Genomic DNA, 27,449 nt, shown 5'->3' on the forward strand with positions numbered 1-27,449 from the left:
TAATTAAAGACAATTAAAGTAATTTTTGTTTTATCATATGTTGATATCACTATTTTGTAAGTAATTAAAAAGTATTTTGTTATTTCATATTTATCTCGAGATGTATCGGCTTACGCAAATAAAGATATAACTATATAAAGATAAATGCGGTATGTGATTTAATGCCGAGATAAATTCGAAGTCTTGTTTATTCAATGCGACGGTAACAATGGACACGAATTATAATATGCGTATAATATAATACATTGTGTGTATGTATTAGATTTTATAACTAACAGCTATTAATTCCACTTTAATCACACGTAGCGAATATGTCATATGTCATTATCATAATTTTTTAATCCATTTTCGAAAATATGTCATGAACAATTACATAAATATTAAAAAATTCGGAATGAAAAATAAAAGAACTCTGTAAATTTAATTTAATATAAATCGTGCGGATTATTATTTTAAAAAAAAGTATGCCATTAAAGTCATTGTAATTTTATTTATCAATTAAGTTTCGTTAATGATTCATGTTACTTAAATAGAATTTTAACTCTTTGTTTATCAAACAGTCAAAAAAACTAAGATTTTTACATCAAACTTAAATTACACAAAAACACTTTTCGCCCTAGGGCGACAGATTTCGTGACTCGGACCGTTCCGGATGTGCCATGACAAGACAATTGCTGTCGTATTAATAACTTATTATGACAAAAGAATGATACCGGTGACTCGCCATTATTTCAGAGAAAAGGTAAATGTAAAACTAGATAGAGGACCCCTCTAGTTTGGAAAAAAATGCGTGTAAGGCCCGCGGGCCAATCGTCGATCATGAGAAACGATTGCGTGGCTTTAGTTAGTCTTGTGGTAGATAACGAGAATTAATAAGAGGAAGAGAAAGAAAAAGAATACTTCTACGACTATGATCTTCTAGGAATCGATTAAGCAACAATATGTGTCTATAATTGTTTAATTAATAATAATTGTGATTCTATCCATGCAAAAGATGACTTCGCGATATTTGATATTTTTTTAACAAAATTATACTGTATATAATAATAATTTGTCATTGTTTATTTATATGATTTTCTTTATTTAAAATACTTGTTTAAAGACAATAAGAGAAAATTAAAACCGTCAGTTTTTCTTGTCAGCTCTGCGCAAATTTCTGCGAATTTTTGCAAATTCAACGAATTTTGTACCGCGCGTGTTAAACAATAATAATTGCGATTGCGCCACAAGTGGGACAATCACGGCCGCCGCGGCGACTGACGATTGCTCCGACCTCCGGGGTTAATTAGATAATGTAATTGTGCGGTAATTACTTAAATTACCCGCGCGCCAAGCCTCTTGCTCACACCAGCAAATATCAAACATACGCCCGCGCGCACATTCCCGATCTCTCCTGTCTCACTTGTTCATTCTTATATCTTACAATGAGTAATCTATCTTTTTCTCTAACTCGACTTGATTCGCATTCAACGATAATAATTTCTGCAGTACGCGTATATTCAAGACGCGAGCCGTATATGCATAGCATAATCGTTGCTACATACGGATTAAAAAAGAAAAAAAAGAATCGATTCTGAATTACATAAAAATAAAATGTTAAAATAGGGACATACGAAGAGTCACGCTTAACATTAGCATGATATCTATAATAGCGATTTTAGTGTCTATAGAAAAGTAATATAATAGATACTCAATAGCATTAACAGATATATGTACTATAATTTGGCTTGTACCTGAACAAAAAAAAAATTTTTTTTTAATATTAAATATTAATTAATACAATTAAGTTAAAAGTAATTTCTCCATAGAAATATAAATTTTTTGTGGATTATGTTTATGCGAGCTTCACTTATAAATAAAAAATAATACGAAAAATATATTCTCTGCAAAAGAAAAATATACCTCTATATACATTAAAAATAATTGCAACTTGAAACATTGTGATTAACCACTATCATTTCGTCATCGAATTAAATTTCAAGCGCGTTAAATCCAAATGTTGTTGAAGCAAACGACGCGAATAAATAAGCGCGCAAACACGATTAAACCTAAGTTAAGTAAATTATCTTCTTTCATCCGTGACTTCTGACGAAGCGCGGTTGCAGCGAAGGACTCCGTGCCGAGACAGGAACAAATAAGAACGGCAGGATGCCGCGGCAGGAGTAGCAAAGGAAGAAGGTAGACAGAGAGAGATAGAGAGCTCTAGACGAAGAAGATGACGAAGAAACTCGCCTTTAATCCACTTAGCGGCCTCTTTTGATGCCGGTCGTGGGTTTCGCGTTATACTACTGTGCGGTTGCGAAATGGCAAATCCATTCGCGCCTCGCAATCCGATTGCTATAGCTTTGCAACGTTGCCCGGGACAGAACAGGAAGGACTTCCTTTCAGCAGTCGCAATAGATTCTAAGAATGGTTTTTTTACTGCGAATGATTTTTTTACTGCGAATTATTCGCGCGAAATAATATATTCGCCAAATCTTGAAAACTCTGGTAAACTTCACGCGAAATTTAACGCATAACAAACCGCGGAACCGGATTCTAAAGAGAGCTGTAATTATCATGTTGATGCAATTAATCGACAATTAGTCACGTTTTATTTTGCAACGCGTGTGAACGTAACGCGCGTGTTAGGTGCAATTGTGTGTTCCATAATACGAGATGAGAGAGAATAGGTTTTTTTAAATTCAAATATATAACATTTTTAGTAGCATTGTAATATTGTACATAAAATATTCTTTTAATGTTTTTTTATATAGACATATTTATTTTTTATGTAAATATTGATAATAATTCTCTCTTTCTCTCTTTCATAATATATTATATTTTAGAATTAATTAATTTATTTTATATTATTTTATATCAAATATTCACTATATTTATTATTTTTTTATTCTTTCACGCGTATAGTTTTAATAGATTTTCTTTAATAAATACGCAAAAAGTTTGATTACTCCTTATCAAATATATGTCAAAAGATTAATAACTTCGAGTTTTAATAAATTGAGAATTAAAAACGTAACATAAAATCTTTCTTACACTTCACTTAATTTTAAATAAAATTTGCATTGCAATAAAATTTACAGATTAATAATAAAGATATTTCTTATTGAATTCTAGAGGAGTCTGTATACGACAGAGATTTCAAGCGAATTGATCTTCGAAACGAAATTGCGCAAAGTTCATCGCGGTCTCGTATTTCTCATTAAGTCGCAAATACACGACTAATCTTTGCATATAGAAGCAACTCGCGATTTTTCCGAAGCCCGTGCATTTCCCATGGCAAGGACACATTGTGGACGAGAGAGTTAGAGGAGAGAGACATATAATAACGATACGCGAATCGAGGGTAACCGAGAGTCTCGGTGAACGGCGGGTATAATTAGGGACGTCCGTCTAACCGCGAAATTTCGTGATCTTATTAAATCCAGAAGGACGCTGGCGAGAACGCGCCTGGAGAGAGAAAAAGGGAAAGGCTAAATTATTATTACTTGTAGGCCCCCAAGGTGCCTGAGCCTCGTCCGTCTCTTCGATGGTATGCGTTTCGTTCGCGTTTGCGCAACCCATGCGTGTAATGCACATATCTAATAAAGATTATATCGTGCTCGAATGATCAGAAAAGTTACGCAAAGATTACGAGATAAATCAAACACTAGAGTCGCTGAACGGAACAGCGGTACAAGTCATATTCCTCATCCTGGGAGAGCCACAATAGAATTTTAGATATAAAAGCACGTCTATAATATAAAATCTCCAACTGTTTTTTTTTTTTTTTTTTTTGTAATAGCTTTTTATGATTTTATGTTATGGGGGAAAAGTATGTTAAAATTTTATGTTATCTTTAAAATAGTCGTAGGCGGAAGAGTTTAGTGTAACGTCCGAAGATTTATTTTGATCGGTATGTAACTACCGTCCCGTCCAACGGTATTCATTCGTATTTCATTCGTGAGTCATATGTAGACAACGGGCAAGAGAAACCACGTATACGTAATTTTATCGTATATATACGCGGCGCGCGAGCCTGTTTTTCGTGAGAAGAAGCTGATAGGTGCGCGCTTTCATACTCGGCGTTTCATTGAAAACGAAGCCGAGCCGCCTGGTAGCAGGTACGAATTACCGTCTGCAACTATGTTCGCCAGAGTAGTCATTAGCGCACGACAACGGGTAATCAGAGAGTACCGTGGCTATATACGAACGCGCGTCTTCTAGTTACGTTTCCTCCAATAAGCCCGAGTATGGGCCGTCAAAATGATTTGACGATGTGAATACGCTTTGCAATTACCGGTCGATACACGATGAAAATCATTTTGGACGATTAATCAATGGCTAAACATCTCTCCATTACATTTTGTTAATAATCGAACTCATACCGAAATTTTCGATAAATTCAAACTGACGAATTCGAATGTCAAATTGCAATTCTTATATATATATATATATATATTATTTTATATATAATTACTGCATAATATATGTATATATAAAACGTTCACACAATACATATATATTATACTATTATTTCCTCGTGATTAATAATTGTAAAATGACGCTGCTTTAAAGTTAAAATACAACGATATAAAATAAAAATGCGATTTGAAAGGTTCTTTATTCAAAGGACCGATCGGAAGAATGTGATCTTAGACGGGATGCAACGAAATCAGGTGAGCGAACGATAATAAAATCGACGGGAGATGAAGCAGCCGAATTTGTGGACCGCGAACTCACGCCGAAATCCCTGTAATTTTGGAAGCTACCGTCTGAAATGCACTCCTAAACACGAGATTCGGGCGATCGTACGCGGGAGCTTCTGTGCGCGGCATAATCACCGAGATTTCTTCGCGATTTCGTGGAACATCTGGGCAATTTGCCTGCGAGATGAGAGACGCCCGACGGGGTGTCTCACTGCCCGATTCACTCTCTCTTCCTTTTTTCGCTTCCGTCTTTCTCTACTCGCCGCCGGATATATTCGCCGATTGCATGATCGCCGCCGCGTCTGATCCCTTTAGTGCAACAACAGCGAAAATCGGGAATATTTCCGGAATGAATGAATCCTCGACGCGCGAAATAAATTATTGAAACCCCCGTCATACAATTCAGATTTGCGTTTCGCTTTGTAATGTGATTTCTTCGCGCTTCGGGTTTACCTCGTTCTACAGAAAAAAAATTGAAAATGTGTTCGCACAATTTCCGGAATCATATGAAAAGCGGCTTCTACAGGTTATTATTTTTACTGAAAATATCCTGCAAGCAATAGATTAGTCTAGATAAATTAACCAAAAAATATTCAATGATATTAAAGTTTGATGATTATCAATTTTCTTTCTTTTTTTTTTCTTAAAAACAGTTATAATGCTATCTCTATAATTTTATTCTTATGAAATTTATTATGGTTATAATATTTAACAGAGATATACATCTTTACATCAAAGCGCGAAAAATCTTTTTATCTCTCTTCCTCTTCTGGATATGCTTCCGCATCCAGAACGTAACGTGACAGAATGCGACACTTTTTAATTAGTAATGCATATTAATATATTCAATAAGTAATTTAATTTGAATTATCGTGGGTTCAAATTAGAGGTTTGCATTTATAAATTAATTCCTCGATACTTGGAAACGCGTTCTTTATCTTTCTTAATCAATAGTTTCTTAATCCAATAGCTGTATACGCTTGAGATTTCTAAACGACGATAAGAAGAACATTCTAAATGAGGCAAAACATATATTCCTGCGGAAAAATGTCTTGTAGTACGTGCAGACATCGTGTAATGTGCGCCCGCGAGCGAAGGATGCGAAACTCGATCAAGTGGAAAGAAAACGATCGGCATCGCCTATGACAAGATCAACGTTATGTAAAATATCATACGAGCTAATAATTATTTGCCATTACTGCTGCGCGAGTCCGGTCAATTAGTCACGGATAATCGTATTCGTAGTACCCGTCTGTTTGAGAGGGGGGGCAACAGTCACCTACATAAAATGAGAATTCTATCTGACGCGGCAACCACGGATTCTGATCATCTCGTAATAGATATTAATAGCTCTCGTCACGACGGCTCGTGCAGGTAGCAATCGGACGGAAAATCACACATAATGCCGCGAGATCCATAATGCAATTAATTCCCATCGTGCGTCGTTATATGCGGTTAATCTGTCTTCGAATGCAAAACTAATTAAGGTAATGAACGCGCGCGTGTTTACGAGACAGACCGGCTATTTCGCAGAACGGTTTCTGCGATTTTCTCACGGATATGATACGAGGTCAGACGGTAACCGCTATTCCCCAACGCTATTAAAAGACAAGTAAACTATTTTTTTTCTGCCGAATTATATACATCGAGTTTTAAATAATAAATACTCAATACTCATATTCAGGAGAGATAATAATTATAATTGCAATTATTCCATTACTCCTGATCAAAAATTTAGATATACATTTGATTACGTAAGATAAAAGAGAAAAAGAGAAAAAAATGTGCCCATTTCAATATTATAAAGTTTATATTTAGTCTTCTAAGAGCATATATGTATTATTCAAAATAGATATTCAATATAATATAAGATATCCAATAAAGTACGGAAAATATATAAAATAATATCAAATTGAAATAATACAATTAACAAAACTAGATACAACTAAACTGTTACAGATACAACTAAAGAGCTTTTATTCATAAGAAAAATTCAATAAAACAAAAAATAATATAATCAAAACTTTTCAAACATTAAATATAAATCATCTAATAAATTTTTAAATAAAGCAAATACAGTTTGTGAAACAAGACACGACACAATAATATTCCAGCAATAAGATTAATAATTATAAAGTCGTTAAAAAAAAGTAATATATGTATATTTTAAGAAATATTTTTTATCGGCTCTCAATATTTACTAAATAACTGCGATGAATAAATCTGATGTTATAGAAGTCGGCCAATAGAGCCAAGCGCGAAAATTAATTTTTTTAATTTTTCGGAACAGTATCTCTTGGTTTGAGATCACTGAGTTCCATTTGATTAATTATCAATTAACCTCGTACTTACAATGGAAAAATAGGCGAGAAAAATTCGGACCTATATTTTTCTCGCCTATTTTTCCATTGTAAGTACGAGGTTAATTGATAATTAATCAAATGGAACTCAGTGATCTCAAACCAAGAGATACTGTTCCGAAAAATTAAAAAAATTAATTTTCGCGCTTGGCTCTATTGGCCGACTTCTATAACATCAGATTTATTCATCGCAGTTATATATGTATATTTATTTAACGATTATCAGAAAATTATTAAAAATGGCAATTTTATCATTTACTATTACTCAGGAATGTAGAATAATAAGAATATTTGAGTTGATTAAAAGCTCGATTTTCTTAACTCGCGTTTATCACAATAGCAAAATCAAATAACTCGCACGCGCAAATAAGCCCGCGGCTACGAGCAGCCTTGATATCTTTTTCTTGTGTTAATGATTGCCTTCCTTTTTATTTTTAGGGAGGAGCTTGCCATGAAGATCGGCCTGACGGAGGCACGGATACAGGTCAGTAGAATCTTATTTTGTTTTGCGTAAAACAGAATAGTAAATAACAGCATAGATGTAAAGTCACTTTACATTTCTGATGCGATTATTAAACATCTAATTCTATTCCCAATATATAAATATTTTGTGATCTTTAATTATTTCTTGCAGTTTATTATTCAAACCTAAGAAAATATAAAATACAGAAAACTATTTTATAGAATCTTATATGAAAAAAAAAAAACTAAAAAAATTGAATATAAAAGTTGAAATGGATTACCTAAGTTTGTTCAAATTTGAAAAATATTGAAATCTTCCTTAAGGCGTATTTCTTCAAAAAAAAATAGATAAATAAAAACTTTGATGTCTAGTTAAAAGTAATGTAAGCAAACTGAAATTAATTGGTTAATGTCTTAGTACACGTATTGTGTGGCATATTGTGGCGTAACTTAGAAATTATTTTAATAATAAGCAGCCACGTGCGTCAAACTTTGTCGGTTGAAAAAATGAGGTATAATAATTTGTAGTAATAATGTGGCTAGAGGCGTCTTCTTTGGCGCGAAGGTGAAAATAATGCGCGATCGCGCATCTCTTGCGTAACGACAATTATCTCGTATCCTCTGACATTTCATTTAGATAATAGTTTCGAAGCCCCGCGAACGCGCGCGAAGAATTACTCAAGAATTACTTAAGTTCTCCGTGCGGTCACGTATCCCCAACTGTGTGTAATTTGCCTTCCTACCCGTATGGCGAAACGCTATACCCTTCGTGCAATATAAAAGTCGTCGACCATGAGTCTTTTAATTATTCACTTTTCAATCTTTTTCAAAGTGCTCATTATCGCTAAAAAAATTATTGCAGACAATTATCCTCATTAGAACATTCAAATTACCTATAATGTTAAAAAAACTATAGCGATACATTAAAGACACTTATCTACATTATTAGAATATTTAAATAATGATAAAAAATAATTGTGCATATATAAACAGATAATTATTTATGACACAAGAATATGATTAAACATAATTGATTTCTACTATCGCGGTTATCATCGACGCTAATTCCAAGTATTGACGTCAGTAATTATCGAACTGTTAAATACACTTATTAACTTTATTATTAATATTAATAGTTTACTCGACTTGTAAAGAAAGAGGTTAGCAACAGAGTAGTATATATTATTATGCGAAAATACATTACAATTGATAATACTACAGATCTCGTTATCGGTAATGAACACAGGAAATTGTTTTCTTGTAATACGCAACACTGAATAGTATCGTAAATCGATCTTTAGAGAAACACATTTCCGATTAATTAATACTAAAAATATGTATCGCACATCCACAATTAAATTGTGATAATGTACAATCGCGTTCAAACAGCAATTATAAGATTCGAATACGATTTAAATATTTGAATAACAATCATTCGATTAATCTTCAATTCCCACCCATTTTTATTACATTTTTATTACATTTCGCATTATTATTATCGCTCGATGATCAAGGCATTTATTATAATGTTTTGTCTTTTGTGCACATACATATAATCATGATCATACAAGAACTGGAAAGCTATAAAAAAATGACGCAAACAATCCGTAATATGTTTTTAAAGTTCAACAAAAACCTCGTGATAATAAAATATCACAACATAACACAGAAGATAAGCATATATTTTTTGTCTTTTCTTCTAATAAAAAAATCATATAATGCTAGTTATATCAAATATAACTGCACATGTAATATTTTAAACCGAATCTGTACACGTGAAGATCTACTTGGAAAGATATATATAATATTATGTGCAAAAAAGTTAGGGGCTCATTAGTGATAATATCTATTTTGCTTATTTTTATTGCCATTTACGCGTTTAATTTTTTATTTTCCGCGTGTTGGATTTGTGTTATTCTCGCTTATTCGAAGGAACGCGCGAGTTCACGTCTTCTGCGTGACGACGATGGCTTCTTACTGGCCGAGAAGAGCGTGTCTGTATGCCATAGTTGCGTGAACAGCTGGCTAATTTGCTCAATTAGTTTAATTTATTCCCGGTACTTACTTACTGACTCTTTTTCTTTTTCTCAATCGGCCCGCGCGCGTATATTTTCCTCTCGCTCCGTCCTACAAGCTCTTCATCCCTTGTTGACTCGGGGGGCACGCACACTCGCGCGTCTTTACACGATCTTCTTATTATTTCCCTCGCACCGTGAGAGTACAACAGCTTTAACGTTAACCCGATACTTTTCATTATACTTGCAAATCCGTCACCGTCCGCGAATCGGCGATTCATCACCGATGGGCCGGGAATTATCCGCGACAACGCGCACGCGATGAGAACCACTGTTTCACCCAGAGGAATGACACGCCTGCCGTAATTTCTCGCTATGGCGTTAATAATTTTCAGGAATCCCTGTATAGAAAGAGACCTTGCGTCGTTCGTCTCGCTGACTGCGCGAAGCTACGCGTCCCTTTTCAATCGCGATAGGTGTCAATTGCTTTCAGGGTCGTAACGGAGCGAGATTATGCGTGTTGGTTTACGAAAACATTTCAGGGAATTAGGCGCACTTATTCGCGGTGTCCTTAACTCTTTAGCGTGGAACTGTCACTCAAAGGACACGAAGTCCAGTATAGACTTCAAATATATTGCATGGAATAAATCTTCAATTTTCAATATTAAATATTTTATTATTTTTTTATTTTAATTTATTAGTGAATTTTTATGTTTTTTAAAATTAACTTAGCTTAAAAAATAAGATCTTATCATCTAATTATATTTCAATTTCTAATTAATTAAATAATTAAGCTTATTAGATTCCGTTAAAAAATAATTAACGGTAAGTTCATAATTTATTACCAAATATATATATATTAGAGAAACCTGTTTGTGAGCGGTATAAGAAACGACTTCAGTGAACGCCACAAATTTCTATTCGCTCATCTTAACGCGCGAAAATTAGATTGTCGGGCGATTCAGTCGCCGCTTGTCCATCAGCTGCGCCATTAATATGCATGACAAATAAATCGACGTGGATGAGGTGCGATTTTTTTCGACGCTGAGCGCTTTGCCCGTGCGCATCAACGCGCAAAAATTAGGATACATGACCTATCATTGGCGATCATTAATAATTCATGAAATACGCGGTATATCTCGTTTGAGGATAGGATGCCTTCTTTACGTAGAGACGTTAAAGATAGCGGCGTGCATTTAACGCTAAACGATAACATTGAATAAAATCTTCATATAATGAGTAACAAGTAAATTTAAAAACTAAAATACTGTGCATAACATCCCACATGCACATTAATTATGTAAAAAAGACTAAATTAGATTAAGAATAGCGCCCGACCCCGGATGATCGCGGATCACCGCACACTTAATCGCATTTATGCGATAAACATATACTATAAATAGAAGCATTGCATATATTGCTCGTTGCATATTGAGGAAAAGTTCATGCGAATATATACTTCGATACAGCTATTTTATGTTAATTCGAATTTTAAACAATGCTAATATCCAAAACAAAATATATACTCTTTATATTTCGATCACATTTACAAAATTGAAAAATATTTCATTTCGACTAAAAATTAAAACGTTTATATGTGAAAATATCTCTGCGCGCGACGCGTCCATTTAAAAAACGCTAATTCTCGAGCAAACATATTCCCAGCTCTTGATTTGACTATTAATCGAGTGTACGAGTTTTTTGCACGGCTCGATGAATAATGAACGTTCCGTCTCGCAGACCCGTTTGCCGATGAAACCTGTCGCTCGCATGAATAACAGATTGCTATTAGGCAAAGTGATTATCGGTTGTTGCAGCGTCGGCGATTAATTATTTTTACGGTCTCCCCTAGTGTGACGAGATAATCGACAAGTCGCGAACTTCTGCTATGCAAGGAAATTCTTGCGCAAAAATAAAACTGGAATTACGCGGATATATATATAAAAATATCACCTTTAGTTCGACATCTGTCTTTCGAAACACACATGCGAGACATTGCGTTTCCCCGAACCGATTTCACAGCAAGTTCGGCAATCGACAAACGAGTGGAATAAGTCCGCTTGAAATGTGTGCGTTTTTATCCGCGAGTTTGGAATTTTTTTTACTTAAGACCTTTTTCTCTCCGCCAGCACGAGAAAGATTGCCGGACTTTTTGGTTAAAATAAATATATATATTTGCTTTATTTTCATTAATTGATTTCCACACAACGAATTTATTTATTAATGCATTAATCACAATATTTAATATAACTTAAAATAAAATGAGTTTATGCTAAAAAATTATTTAATAAAATTAATTTTGAGCAATAATTTTATAAATGTTCACAAATTTAAATGAATGTGTGTATTCATTGAAACTATTCAAAAATAGAATTATTAGAAATAAAAAACTTTTAATAATTTATGAATTTTGACGCATAAAATGAAACATCAGTTTCACATATACAACATACATTCACATTAAAATTTTATTAACAAAATCTGTTAAAATGAATTAAAGTAATATTTATTTATATATATCTGTATAACGTTGACATTAAATAATTAATTAATCAAAATTACTTCTCATTTTTTTTCTGTTATTGTTTCTAAGTCTTCTATTTTATAAATAAAAACAATAAAGATAAAATATTAAATAAAAAAATAAATTTTAGAAGATAATTTTAAATATGCATAAAATATTAAATATATACCTATATACAAAAGTGAGACTTTTATTTTTAGCATTTACTTTTTTTATATCAAGTTTTCAATTACAGTCACTAAGTTTGAAAAAGTTCGAAGAACGCGATTCGCTCGAGGAAGTATCTATACATGGCATGTCGAAGGCGCGGGAGAATCTTGTTTGTCGGCCAAAGAGAGAAAGAGGAAAAGATTGAAGCGGAGAAGCAGAAGAAACGAACATACCCGGCGTTCGTGTAATTAATGCGGCACGATTAAGCACGAAACGACTAGGTTCCGGCGGCGACGTGGTTGCGTTTTGTTTTAAAAGCCGAGAGTCGGAGATGTTTAGCGCCCTGCTGGGGGCAATCCTGCTCACCGTGGGGGGTCCTGGCACCCGAGATTCCCCCCTTCCCCATTTTTATCCTAACGATGCCAGGGGTCTCTAATCTCTTCTGTGTCTAGGTGAGATTCCAAGACGAGCGGGCGGCACTCGCGGAACGCGCGTACGTCTGCCTCTTCTTCGAATCACAAAAATCGAAATATAAGTTTCGGATATGTAATCAATTATTGCGCAACCGTAAATCTCGCGTTTCAATTCATCGTGGATTGCTACTTGCCAAATTATTGATTTAAAAATTATTAGGAGCGCGATGTCTACACTGAGAGAATTTTCTCGTAGAATTTATCCCGAAAATCGTAATCGTGGGACAATATGGTATGGAAAGAATTTTATCAGAATTTTTCTGATTAATATTTATCATAATAAAAATATCTATCACAATAAAATATAAAACATGTTTTATATTTCATTGTGATAGATATTATTTTTATTGTGATAAATATTAATCAGAGAAATTCTCATAAAATTCTTTCCATACCATATTGTTCCACGATTACCATGATTTTCAGAATAAATTCTAAGAGAAAATTCTCTCTGTGTAGTTCAAATCGTCAAATTTATCAACTATACGTGTATGATGAATTAAATATATCATTAACAAGAATTTTTCAGATAAAAATGAGTCTTAATATGGAGAGATTATATCTTAAATTTCATACTTTAAAAATCGCTAACAATATTAAATGTGTTACTTCGAGATACCGTTATTTTTTTAAACGCATTCGTAATAGTAATAAGTTATAAAAAGCGAAATCGCGTAAGCGAATCTTATCTGAATACGGAATTTGAGATCGAGCAAACTGATCAAAATCATTTTCTCGGCACCGAAAGATTACTAGAAGAGAGATCCACGGATCTCTCTCACGAGATGCACTCGTAGCATTGGTGAACCGATGACCGAGTCCGATCATCAAATCGCAGAGTCATGGGGCACACGTTTATCCTCGACCGCGCGATGACGAGGCCGCACCGTGACGAACCGTATTGGGAGTGTCTACATCTCCCGGCGGTACTTTTGATTCCCAAACTCGTAATGCTGCCGAGAACCGGAGTCGACAATATGAAACACGTATATAGCCGTCTAATTCGGCGCGAGAATCCCGCGAATGCCGATGGAAAATGAGGCGAATCTCTCTCCTCGTACATGGGAAAAACAGGCGAGCCTTGTAAGGTCTCGTCTATTACGCGACCTCATGAAGAGAATGAAAAGGAGAGACATCATTTTCTAGTATCGCTATCTACGTTCTATCTACGTGACGCGTCATTCGATTCTTCTGCTTTAATGCGAAAGTCAGAGAATTATACATTTCTCTCTAGTAAGAATAAATATAAAAATAAAAAAGATATAAAAAAATATATATATAATGTATAATTCATGTAAAAAAAATTGTCAATTTTTAAAAAGAATAATTTGATGATAATAATAATTATTATCTTGTTTTAAAGAAGATATTCTTGAAGACAGATTTAAAAATATAACTAATTAAAAGGCGAATATGATTAAAAAACAAGATACATATATAAATAAATATATAAAAATATATATTAAAAAATATAAATGATTGTAGAAGAATAGAATTCATGCAATGAATGATGTGAATTAAAATTCAGTGATTCCTAAATAGTTAAAACTGCATTTAAAGAACGCGGAAACTTTGTAAAAGGTGGAGAACCGTTTGCACGATTCTTCAACGAGAAATATTCGCTGTAATCTGTATCTCGAGAGTCGCACTCTTCAAGCGGTAATACGAAACATCTCTTTACGAAAATAATCACCGGAAACGATAAAAGATCCCGGATAGTTTTCAGGATAGACAGTTACTTCTTGAAAAGTTCCACTCGAATATATGACATAACGAGCCGCGCGTTTATACTCTACGGTCGTATTCTACACAAGAAAAACACGATGATACAAAAATGTCGCTGGAATCGCGGCAGATGTTCGCGCGCGGAAAGATTGGATAAGTTGAATTGTTGTTGTCCTAAATCACTCGTCATTGCAATCTATCACGAGATATTTCTTTCTCTTTCTTTTTCTCCTCTTCTCTTTCTCTCCCCGCGACTTGATATTAAAACGAAATCGGCGATACGTTATTTGCGTTCGGTTGAATCCGCGCACGGCATAAAATCGACCTAACAACCAGAGGTAGGATGGTAAACGTGGCAGGAAAAAGCGGCGGAAAAAGAGAAAAGAAGAGAAAGATATGAGACTGACGAAAGAACGAAAAGGAGCGAACTTCCGCTGAACTGATTAGATGTTCAGGTCTCTTCGGAGAAGTCTCGCTGGAATGAAATGGAATGGAATGCGCTGGGGATCCGGCGGACGCGCATAACGAAAGGTTCGTTCGCGATAGTTGTCATTTTCCATTTAAACGACTATCAAAACTAGATTTTGTTAGATTTTAGAATTTCCGCTTTGTTCGCATAATTTTATGAATATATTTAAGTCATAGAAGAGGTCGACAATATTGTCATATTTTCAGCATTATGTAAACAACAAAAAGATTTGTAGAAATATTTAACATAATAAATACTTTTCAATATTAATATTTAACATTTGGTTATTTTCTTGTTTATATGATTTTATAAAAAACGTAAAAATTTTATATCACATTGAAAAAATAATCATGCGTGATAATTGACATATACATATGTCAAAGTTTTAAATTCTCTCTTAAATACCGCTATATATTAATGTTACAAAATAAACAATTTCTCACTCACCGATACGTGCAAAGTGTAGCGAAGTTGTAGTGCACAGCACATTGATCTGAAAACAAAATATTCAAATTATGTATATAAATTTGTGTGTGTCTGTGTATGTGTGTATACATACACCGTTGTTTTGAAAGTCTAGAAACGATCGAATCTCATAAACAATAGTTTTAAAAAATGTTATTATTTTGCATACCTTCCAGTTGCCCCGCTGTCGCCCGCAGCCTCCCCGGGCCTCCTCCTCCTCTCTTGGTCCAGGGTAGCACTCGCGAAAACACGAATAATTACGATCGCCCGACACTTTACACGGCACTCCCGACACGCGAAACTTTACACGGCACTCCCGACGCGACGCGTGAGTCACACGCGTATTTCGCGCATTGCACTTGCAATGAGAAAAAACGATGCGAAAACTATAATCGCGCGAAGCAATACCGCACCTGTAACAAATAAAATACATATATAGAGAAATACTTAAAATATAACAAAAATTATGTGGGTGTTTCTTAAAATAAATATTATATATTTATTTTTTGCATACCTCCCAGTTGTCCCGATGTCGCCCGATGCCTCCCTGGGCCTCCTCCTCCTCTCTTGGTCCTCTCTTGGTAGCACGACACTCGCGAAAACACGAATAATTACGATCGCCCGATACTTTACACGGCACTCCCGACGCGACGCGTGAATCGCACGCGTATTTCGCGTACATTGCGAAATGAGAAAAAACGATGCGAAAACCGAAAACTATAATCGCACAAAGTCCGTTCGACACTCGCGAATCACGCAGTCAAATTCGCGCGCAGCTTATCAGCAATGCTACCTGTAACAAATAAAATACATACACATTAGAGCAATCTTATTATTTCGCATTATAACATACAATACATGATACAAATGTAAATATGTAAGAATTAACGGGATGGATATGAATCGCAACACATTCGCGCGCGCAAAATATGCGTTTCGAACAATTATAACTATATATGAACGTTGAAATTATGATATGCGATTGATAAATATTACAATACAAAGGTTAGAAACGATTATGCTTACTAATTATAATTAATCACAGCGGGACGCAGTTCGAACTGCCTGGTACTCGCGGCGTTTCGGTAATGACTGACACTACAAACATCGGCAACTTCATTCTAATAGCGCGCGCGATACTATACATGACTTAACTAATTAAAACTCGAAGGAGATTCGTTCGATAAGATATACCTTTAGAATAAATATAATTCTCAAAAATCGACTAGCGTCTCATCTCAATATCTATAGATATAGGTGTCCGGTTGTCTTTATTTTAGCTTAATTAATATTTTTTAGTTTTAAAAGGCAAAATTCTTTTTAGAACTCATGTAAAACTATAAATTTTTTTAATCCTGATAATTACTGATAAAGAAAATGCTTTTTTTATAATTTATATCATTATTCGTACAAACTATGTTTGTCAAAATAAAATATTGAATATTACATATTGTGTGTGCAGATAAATCGTCATTTAAACGATGAAAAGCCGAAGAAGCTCTCATTGTATAACATTAATATCATATTATTAATGTGGCTCTCTCAGAGTTATCGCAGTGTTTCATTTACAAAAATATATGCATCAAAAATTGATCTTTACACGCACCAATTCCGGATATTTCGAGTTGTCAGAAATGAAAAGTGGGCCAAGCGATTGCTAACGTAACGGTTTTACGACAACCGATATTTTGGTTATTTTCGAGCAGAAACGTAAAATTCAGGTAGACAAACGAGGACGACAAAAGAGGAAACAGAGAGAAAGGAAGGTATATAGAAGAAAAGATGCGAACGAGCTGTGCCTCGCAGCAATGTTCGGTTTCTTTGAAGCATCGACGTTTTTTTTAATGATACGCTACTCTTTACCTTCCCGAAAAAGGGAAGAATCCGTCACTGTATATGTAACCGGAATTCAAACTCTCGCAGATCATCTCAATAAACTTCCAAGGAAGAAAGTATCTACTACTTTCCTAACCCAGAATTGAAATTGGAAGAACGACTTTTTCATCGACAATCTATATTCACTATTTCACTATTTTTTCGCTGCTAATAGTTGAAGATCACATTATATGCATAGACTCATAATACAGAATTGTCAATATGAGATATCATTAAGTGCTAAAAATATAACAAATATTATTCGATTCTTATTAAAAAAAAAATAAAGAATTTTATTTTAGTTATAAAAAAAAACGACTGTATATTCAAATAATTAAATCTTCTCTTTTACACAATTTAACAAATTCATAAAAAATTTATCTCGAATGCTGCAAGTATAATAAAAATTTCAAATTTTATTTATTCTTTTGTTGTATTTGAAAATTGTATCATAGAAAACTTTTTTAACATTGAAAAATATTATTCAATTATTTTTCACGTCTATAAAAGTATTTATATACCGGAAAGCGCGTTGCATTATGAAAAAGATTAATCGTAAAAAAATGCGAATTATGCATCCGCAGCTAAACAGCTGATCACCAATATCGTTTTTTGCCATTCGAAATATGGATTGCGCAACACGAAGGATTCCGAAGGCCTCGGAAGGAATCCTTCCGGGCTCCGACGTTATCGTCTGCCAAGAGCCTTCCACGAACGACACGGCGCCTAATCAGACCGCTCGTTCATCATGTGTTCCAGGTCTGGTTCCAGAATCGACGGGCCAAGTGGCGGAAACAGGAGAAGGTCGGGCCCCAGGCGCATCCCTACACACCGTACCCACCACCGTCGGCGGTCGTGGCGCCGACCTTGCCGAACCCCTTCGCCCACCTGGTCACCTTTCCCCACAGGAAGCCCTTCGACGCCTTTCGCTACCCGACGCTGGCGGGTCACGGCCCGGTCCTCCCCGGTAGTTACGCTCATCCCTATCATCGGGCCCCGCCGCCGTTGCTACCGCCGGGTATACCCCTGTCCTATACGTCCGCCGCCTCGTTTCAAAGTTTGTTGGCCAACATATCGGCGGCGCAGCGGCCCAAACTGGTGCGCGGCTCGCCACCCCCGCCGCCGCCGCCCCCAAACGCGATTGTCTTGCCGCATCCCTCGGTGGCGCCGCCACCCCCGCCTCCTCCGACGGCCACCTCGCCGCAGAGCTCGCCCACGGGCAGCGTGGGTCTACCGGATATCGACAGGAGGACTAACAGCATCGCCAACCTCAGACTGAGGGCCCGCGAGTACGAGCTGCAGCTGGAGATGTCGCGTAAGAACGGCGACCTTATAAGTTGAAACGTCCCGGATTAAATGCGGAAGTCAGCAAGCGCGAATCCGTAAGTCGATTTTGGACGGTCGTGAATCGGCGGGACCGGACAGATTTTATATAAAAAATATATCGGCAGATTGAGTCGAGAGAATGAACTCGATATTGATGGGATTTTCTTAGTAACATTTAAATCAGAATTTGTCCAACGTGACGCGCGATTCGGATAAAAAAATATCAAAGCACATATTTTAGTCGAATGTTATATAAAAATGCAGAAAATGCGATGTTTAATTATATATGATATTTTTAAATCACATATAGTATATGTGTAATGTTACATTGGCCAGATTCTGATCTCGAATGCTTTTTCGGTCGATCTGTTATCGATTATCGCGATGAGCTTAGCATATGCGATCATGATTTCGTGATAAATGAAGACTATAATCATATTGATAAGCAACGAAACTGTATATAGCGGATGTAAAGCACGTTTGTCGATCGGAGCAATTTTTTAATATCGATAAAATGATGTGGATCGTAAAAAGCATGTGATAATTTTCGTTTTTCCGCCAGAGAATCTCTTGTCGAAATTATAATACGATTTCAACGTTTTTTCAATTTTTTTACAGCGATAGAATTTCGCAAGAAAATTGACAATGAGAAATTATTAGCATAATCAAAATTCTCAAATCTGCAACATTTTTCATTCACATATAATTAAGATCAAAATTAATATCTTTTATATCGAATCATTTGCTTAATATTCAAAGTGCGATTTCTAATCAATTTTTCAATTTCATGCAAGTCATGTCAATCGCATTTGCAAAAAAATCTATTTATAAAAAGAAAATAGACAAACAAAAATAATTGTAACTATTTCTTGTCATTGTTTACTTGGAAAAAATTTATCGTGATGCAAATCTATTAATTTTTTATACATCATAGAAAAAAATTGTGATGTGATTCCGTGAATTCCTTTTTGTTCATTATTCACCATTATCCACAACATCATAACTATAACGCGAAACCGATGGTAATAGGAATACGTGCAGCATGAATAAAAGGAGTAAAATTACCGTTACTCATGTGTTATACACCGTACTGTATAGTTATACAATATTCCGTATGCGCGAGGAAACTAATAGAACTGCAAATCGAGGGCCTCGCACACGTTTATGTATATCGCTTGAATCTGTTTCACACGCATCAAAAGGTAAGTTTTCTAATTAGCTTGCATAATCGGTAATCATGTCAGTTTCTATTAAGGCTAGTATATCATATATTATACGATGAATTTATATCAAGGACGCGCTAAGAATGTTTAGCGTAGAAAAAAAATTTTCCACGAAACTTCATAAGCTATTCGACAAAGTTGCAAGACATGTGAGATATTAGCCTAACGCAATGCTGATCGATAAATATATGTGAAACAGATGTTAATCCTAGCAGGATCAAGTTTCAAACTGTGATGGAATCAAAATAATTATCTTGTTGAAATATAATCAATAAAAAAAAATATATAATTTATATTTATATGATTATATTGATGATATTTATACATATAATTTGCATATATATTCGTATTGAAAAATATGTCAGCTCATTTTCTACTTAAAGTCTAAATAAAAAATATCTGCGTACAAGATTTTATAAATTTATAATTATAATTTTAATGTTGTACTCACACAAAAAAAATTTATAAAAAAATATATATATATAAAATTGATGAAAATATAAATAAAAAGTATAAAAAATAATTAGATATTTGCAGACAAATAAAGATTTTGTAGCTGCTTCTTGAATCTGCTAGGACTAATTAAGAGCCATGTAAACTATGTCGGTCTCTTCTCGTTAGAGAACGACAGTGGCTCTCTCGCGATTCTAAAGTGATCCTTATCTAAAGATCATCGAAAAGTGTCCGTCCACTTGGCAATTATTCGACATCATGACAGAAGAGTTTAAAGTTTAGAGACTAATGACTAAAAGCACAAGAAAAGAGGCGATTTTTATAAAACAGAAAATATTCGGAGAGAAATACGGTCCTTTCCGTCGCGATTGAAATGGTCTCATACACTTCGTTGCTGATTACGCTGATTGAAAATCGCGTGAAGCGTGTAGTTTTATTTACTTTTACACGACACGTTATACATATTAATAGATAAGAGAGACGAGAGAAAAGAAAGATACTATTTATATATATAAATCTATATATACTTTCTACATTTACAATTGAGATATTCTACGCTATTGCTATAGATTTTACAGCTGCATAAGCATACTTAGCGCGTAAGCCAGCCTGTAAATAATTGTAAACGATCTGCATGTCATTTTTAACAAGGCCTTACAATTACCTGTCCCATTTTGCATAATGTACAATAAACAATACGTAGCCATATCGACGACCCCGGCTACTTTTCGACGGCGTTCTCACTTTCAATTTCTTCGTTGAGAGAGAGATTCTCGACACGCCATTGATCTCGTTCAATTTAAGCGACAACCGTAACAATCTATGACAATGTGTCGAGCGCACAAAAGATATGTCGAGTGTGATAATCTGTCTTTCACGCGAATATTACGATCGAGTTCGAAATCGAGAGTGAAAAGACAACGTTATCAAGCTCTACCTATCTTATTTCTCAAACCGAAACAGCCACGTGCATTGTGTACTTAATCTTAATATTACCTCCTTATTCCTTCTTTGCAATGAATAAATGACTACGATAAAACAAACGCATTTTTTTACTAAGCGATCCTTTTGTCACCAAAGATTAATTTGATAAGCTTAGTTTTTTTATAAATTTTTTCTGAATTTCTCTTCCATTCATAAATTCTACAATAAATTTAGCGTCGATTTTTTTAGCGAAAATGTTTCAATATTTCTACTTAAAAGAACGTTCGGTTATTGATTTTTTATGTGATAATAATTTATTTGTATTATTAAAGAGAGCCACATGCGTAAAGCAAAATATAAATTAAAAATTAGAATTATTTAAAATTCGAATTAATCACATTTAATACACTTGACTGTTATGTCAAACATAAATTTTTTTTGTGCCTAAATTTGACTAACCCAAAATTAGACGGATTTAATCCTTGTTTTAATGCCGCCATCTCGCCGCGAGGAGATGTATACGACGGATAGCGATATTAATTTACGGGCTCGTCAGCTTTTCGAAAAATACTCCATTAACTCGCACATACATTAAGTGCTCCTTCTCCTTGAAGGGCTCGGGCTCGGGGAGTCCCTCGAGACTGACTTACGACGAGTAATTCGCGACTGGACACGCCCGGTCGACGAGTTATTTAAATATTTTACAGTTTAATGGAGTCCCGGGCCCCATTAACGGGCGTCAGCTAATTAGTAACATATCCCGGCGTGTAAGCATGCTCTCGAGGAGGCCCACTAACGATCGGTCGATAAATCGAACGTTAGCCGACAAATCGACTAGCCGATCGGGCCTGACGTGTAGCAACGAATTTAAAACATTTTAGGTCGTCCAAGATAAAGCTTATATTTTCCATTTTTTTTATAAATGGCGTAAAAAAAATTGCTCGTCGAAAATTTAAACGGATTATACTTTCGCGGGATTTTACATAATTCATGATTTAAGTACCAAGAGACATGTAAAATTTTCTGTAGCAAGAAAATGATTTCAAATTTATAAAAAAATTTGTTATAACTAAAATCAGAAATGTTTTTTTTCTATTAAGCGCCTGTATCAATCATGCAGATAGAATTGCGATAAAATAAAAATATATATGGATAAATGTCAAATGATAGCAATTTACCTTGAAAATCATGGTAATTGTGGGACAATGTGAAAAGAATTTTATGAGAATTTCTCTGATTAATATTTATCACAATGAAAATAATAATATCTATCATGTTTGATTAATTTTACTAAATTGCATAGTAAAATTCATCAAACATTTTATATTTTATTGTAATAGATATTATTATTTTTATTGTGATAAATATTAATCAGAGAAATTCTCATAAAATTTTTTCCCTACCATATTGTTCCACGATTATCATGATTTTCAGGATAAATTCTAATAGAAAATTCTCTCTGTGCACATTTGGAGATCATTCGACAAAACAAATTATTTATATTTTATTATAACGAAAAAATAATATCTCAAGAACCGTACAATTAATGCGATCTTTAATAAATTATATTTTATATAATTTATTAAAGATCGCATTAATTCGTAAAATTACATCGTTAAATTCGATGACAATTAAATGAATTTAATGATATGTCACTAGACAATAATATTCGATCGAGAGATTTCGCGTTTCAATTTCCTGTGTCCTCCAAAATTGTTAAAGCACTGAACGAATTTCCGCCGATCGGCACTTTGAATTCTCCGTGAAATTTTATTGGATGCGATAGTAAATTTGCCGGAAAATCACGATATTATAGCGGCGGTTGATTGAGAAATGGTATTAAGAATCGTACGTTAATTATGGATCGGAATTATGGAACCACTTTATCGCAATACATCTGGACTATTTTACGAGCGCGTCGTATGTACCTGAAACATTATTACGTACTTTACGATAATCTTAAATAAGTATCAAACTGCACGCTTAAATTACATATTTGGATTGTATCTACATCGCTCGTATATATCGTAATTGCGACTGTGCAAGAAATTTTTCAAGATACGTAATGGAATGAAAGGTTTCCTCTCCAATTATTATTATGTATGTCCTATACAATATATACATATAATAGAGCTTTCATCAAGTATACCAGCAAATAAAAATAACGGCCGTTTTTTATAGGAGAGCTGCACCATAACTATATACTATAATTTTATTTGATAAAATTTAATTAAAATTTTTCCTGGATTTCTTCCTATATTTAATATAATTTATTAAAGATCGCATTAATTGTACGGTTCTATTTGAGATATTATTTTTTCGTTATAATAAAATATAAATAATTTGTTTTGTCAAATGATCTCCAAATGTGCACAGAGAGAATTTTCTCTTAGAATTTATCCCGAAAATCATGATAATCGTGGAACAATATGGTATGGAAAAATTTTTATGAGAATTTCTCTGATTAATATTTATCACAATAAAAATATCTATTGCAATAAAATATAAAATGTTTGATTAATTTTACTATAGATATAGTTTAGTAAAATTAATCAAACATGAAAGATATTATTATTTTTATTGTGATAAATATTAATCGGAGAAATTCTCATAAAATTTACCATGATTTTCAGGGTAAATTTTAAGAGAAAATTCTTTCAGTGTGCAAGAAAAGCCGATTGTTGAATTGTGCGGCACATAAGCGATGGTAGCTGCCGATTCATTTCGCGATGCGGATGGTTATTAGGTGGCTAGAGCCGGTGTAAAACGTCGCCGTAATCACCGGTTACTAACTAACTGGCTGAACCCCCGCCCCCTGCGCGCATCCTACATCTCTTCGCGATGTGCACGCGTATATATGTACGCGACTCGCCGATCGCCGCAGGCACCGTCGATACTGTTTACACCGTAGTAATTTGCTAATGGCCAGGCCGACACGATGAATTCGGGATCGGGTTAGCTGCGTGTTCTGCATACCGATATCTCGACGCGGCGAGGCGCGGCGAGGATCGACGACGCGGCCCGAGTGATCGAGGATCGATCACGCAGGAGGAAGAGGAGACACGCCTCCGACGATCGATCTTGCCGTTCCGTTCGCGTATTACCGATCTATTCCGAACCGCAATTTGCGTCGATTATCCTTTCGTTTACCGTGGCCGCTTATCGCTCCGGACGATTTTCGATGATAACCGAAGTGATGAAGGCAATGGGCTCGTATCTATTTATGTCACCGCATATTGTATATACGCATGCCTCTTTCGTTTCTCTTTTCAGAATATATCAAAGCATGCACGTTTTTATTCGAAAGGAGACACTAGAGGCTAGCTTAAAAGAGATGCTATTTATTTCAATATCGGGATGTGGATAACTTTGGAGCAATAAACGATTAAAAGCCTCAAGATTTTTATGAACTATTATATTTGCTGAATGCAAATAGATGGCAAAAGCTGCTTCTTGTTCTACTTGAAATTTACTTTAATAGAATTTTTTAGAGTCGAAGTTTTGTATAAATATCCCGTTAAATAAAAACAATTTACGCATCGATTCACGACGAGGTTGAAACGAGATCGATCTTTCGAAGGTACTGCGTTAATCCGCGGAATCGAGTGTTCAACGTTCCAGGAGCAGCGCTTCGTCTAAATGTTTTTTCTCTTTCTCTCTCGCTCTCTTTCTTTCTCTTTCATATCCTCGCGCGCAGCACGCGCAAAGCTTTATCCGGTTAACAATCCCTAATTATGGGGTTCCTCGTAACTAACTCGGTTAACGTGGAAGGTCCCCCCTTACAACCTCCTCCCCCCTGCAAGCCGCTCAGTACTCGCCTATCATCGCGATGGATGCAGATTAACCGGTCGTCCAAGATCTCTCTCGGGGCCTTCAGTTTAACTTCCCGGCACCGGCTTCCTTCGTTCAACGGCATTCGATTTCGCGTATCCTGCCACGCCACCTCTCAGAATGGGAGGAGGGGGGACCGCCAAGTTTTAATAACTCGTTACACTAAACCGAGGCGAATGCAATGTATAAGAAACATCGCCATAGGGCAAAAAAGATTTGATTTTACAAAATTCGTCTTAACACCGAAGAAATAAAATACGATCTTACAAGTCGACTTTCTTTTTATCGTAACAGACTTTTTTAATATAGAAAAGAGAATCGCGAGTTATTTTAAATTTATCTCACATTTGTAAATATCTTTGCAAATAACGAGAAAGAGATCGGTTATAAAAAAGATGAATTTGCAAAAAAAGAAAAATCATCAACTTGCATTACTATTCATTGTGTCTGCAGATTTAAAGTAATAATAAATAATTTTATTATTGTAGAACAATTAGAAATCGAATAATTAATTTATAGTGAAATAAAAAATTATTAAACACTTAAATTCTTGTAATTATCAAATTAAAATATAATAGAAAATTCACTGAATAATTTCCCGTTATAATTTTTTGATCTTTTGAAGAATATTTACAATTCGAAAGAAAAATAGTAAAATTAAAATAACGAGACACATATATACAATTTATTATTAGCTTATTTTTATCTTTTTGAATTTTCTATTTTAACTTTAACGATTTATAAAATAAAGTAAAATTAAAAGAATTGCAAAATACGCACGAATATTCGATTAAGGAAAAAAATCAACTGCTAATTATTCAAATATTCTGTACATATTCGGAAATATATATAAATTTTGTAAAATAAATAAATTTCAAAAATATAAAACCAGCAGGAATATGCATAGCTCTTTTAAAGCATATGTACTTAAAATCAGATTACATATTTTGATCATTTTATATATCGCACAACTATATTTTGTCCAAGATTGTTTCGCGGAATACCATGCGCAAAGTATATTGCGGAATTTTGAACGGAATTTTAGAGAGATAATATAATGTGAAATTTTATATTTTCGGAGAATGAAAGACATCGTTTATTTATGTAATAATAATTTTTTTAGATTCTTTAGAGAGAGAGAGAGATGCAATCTAAAAAAAATCTATTCAAAATAGAATTAAAATACACATACCAATATTTTTTTTTAAATTAAGTTAATTTGAATATATGGCACATCCATTTTTTTACTAATATTTTCACATATTAAAATTTTCACGATGCGCAGCTCCGTATATAATTATTTATATATCAAAATTTACATAGATAAAAGATTTAATAATATCAACACAATTTATATATATTTCCGAATATATGTACAGAATATATATACAGAATATTTGAATAATTAGCAGTTGATATTTTTCCTTAATCAAATGTTCGTGTATTTTGCAATTCTTTTAATTTTACTTTATTTTATAAATCGTTACAGTTAAAATACAAAATTCAAAAAGATAAAAATAAACTAATAATAAATTATATATATGTGTCTCGTTATTTTAACAGCTGACTGATAATTTGGTAAACATATTGTTGCTTCCATCGGATGTTTCAATTAAAAAAAGATTAAAGAAACTGTTAATTACTCTCTACATGTATAATCATATTATGCGGGCACATGTATTTTCATATATAAAACCATATGCCTTAAGAATCATCAAATTCTCGACGTATCCACATACAAATAAGCGTCTCTACCGAAACTCTGGTCGCTTATCTTGTAATAAGACCCAACGCCTTCTCCTGCTTCGGGATTCAGGAGAAGACAAAATTGACGACGGGATCGGAGGCACAGGGCGGGGAGAGAAGGTGAGTCGAGAAAGACAGAGAGGGAGAAAGAGAGACAGAGAGAGAGACCGAAGACTTCGAGATGAGGGATGTACGGCGTGACGGTCTAATTGAGGCCCTCTTGATTGCATTTACACCGCCGCGCGGCCTCCCGTATATCCCCGGGTGTATCCACCTTCCCCGACAGTTCCGCGCATAGAGACCCCTTTTCTATCTCTCTTCCTCACCGTGTTGTCTTCTTCCCCGTCTCCTCCGCCCTTCGTCCGTCCGCGTCTTTACCTTCCCCTTCCTCATCACGGCTTGCATTACCGTGCCTTCCATTTGCACTTGATGCAATATTGCTCGCGCCGTCTCTTTCAAGCTTTACCTCTCTCTCTTTCTCTGTCTCTCCTTCTCCAAGAGCTTTGAAGGATCGTATCTCCTCTTTCACCGAGAAGCAAACCGCCGCGCCATTATATATATAAACGCGCTCATCGACATCGTCGCTTGGTCCGAAACTTTGAGGAGAGAATAAGAACGAAACGAGAGAACAAGAGAGAGAGAGAGAGAGAGAGAGAGAGAGAGAGAAATACAAACGATAAGAGGGAGAATGATAGTATGACAGGGACAATTTGTCCATCTGTGAGTGTAACAATCTAACC

At 34.7% G+C, this 27,449-nt stretch overlaps 1 protein-coding gene across 1 annotated transcript in view; it reads left to right on the top strand.

Moving 5' to 3' along the window:
* The window catches only part of LOC145942405 (aristaless-related homeobox protein), a 120,676-nt gene extending 99,425 nt beyond the window's left edge, over nucleotides 1-21,251 (top strand). Inside the window, exons 3-4 of the mRNA XM_083049087.1 lie at nucleotides 7,487-7,532; nucleotides 17,966-21,251. Of these exons, the coding sequence (XP_082905213.1) occupies nucleotides 7,487-7,532; nucleotides 17,966-18,547 (628 nt within the window). The 3' untranslated portion in view covers nucleotides 18,548-21,251. The remainder of the gene's footprint in view (nucleotides 1-7,486; nucleotides 7,533-17,965) is intronic.
* Nucleotides 21,252-27,449: the final 6,198 nt, after the last annotated feature.

The sequence above is a fragment of the Prenolepis imparis genome, unplaced genomic scaffold, assembly GCF_030444845.1.
Source record: "Prenolepis imparis isolate NDT839.2.m4 unplaced genomic scaffold, iyPreImpa1.0 SCAF_11, whole genome shotgun sequence".
In the NCBI taxonomy this organism is placed as follows: Eukaryota; Metazoa; Arthropoda; class Insecta; order Hymenoptera; family Formicidae; genus Prenolepis; species Prenolepis imparis.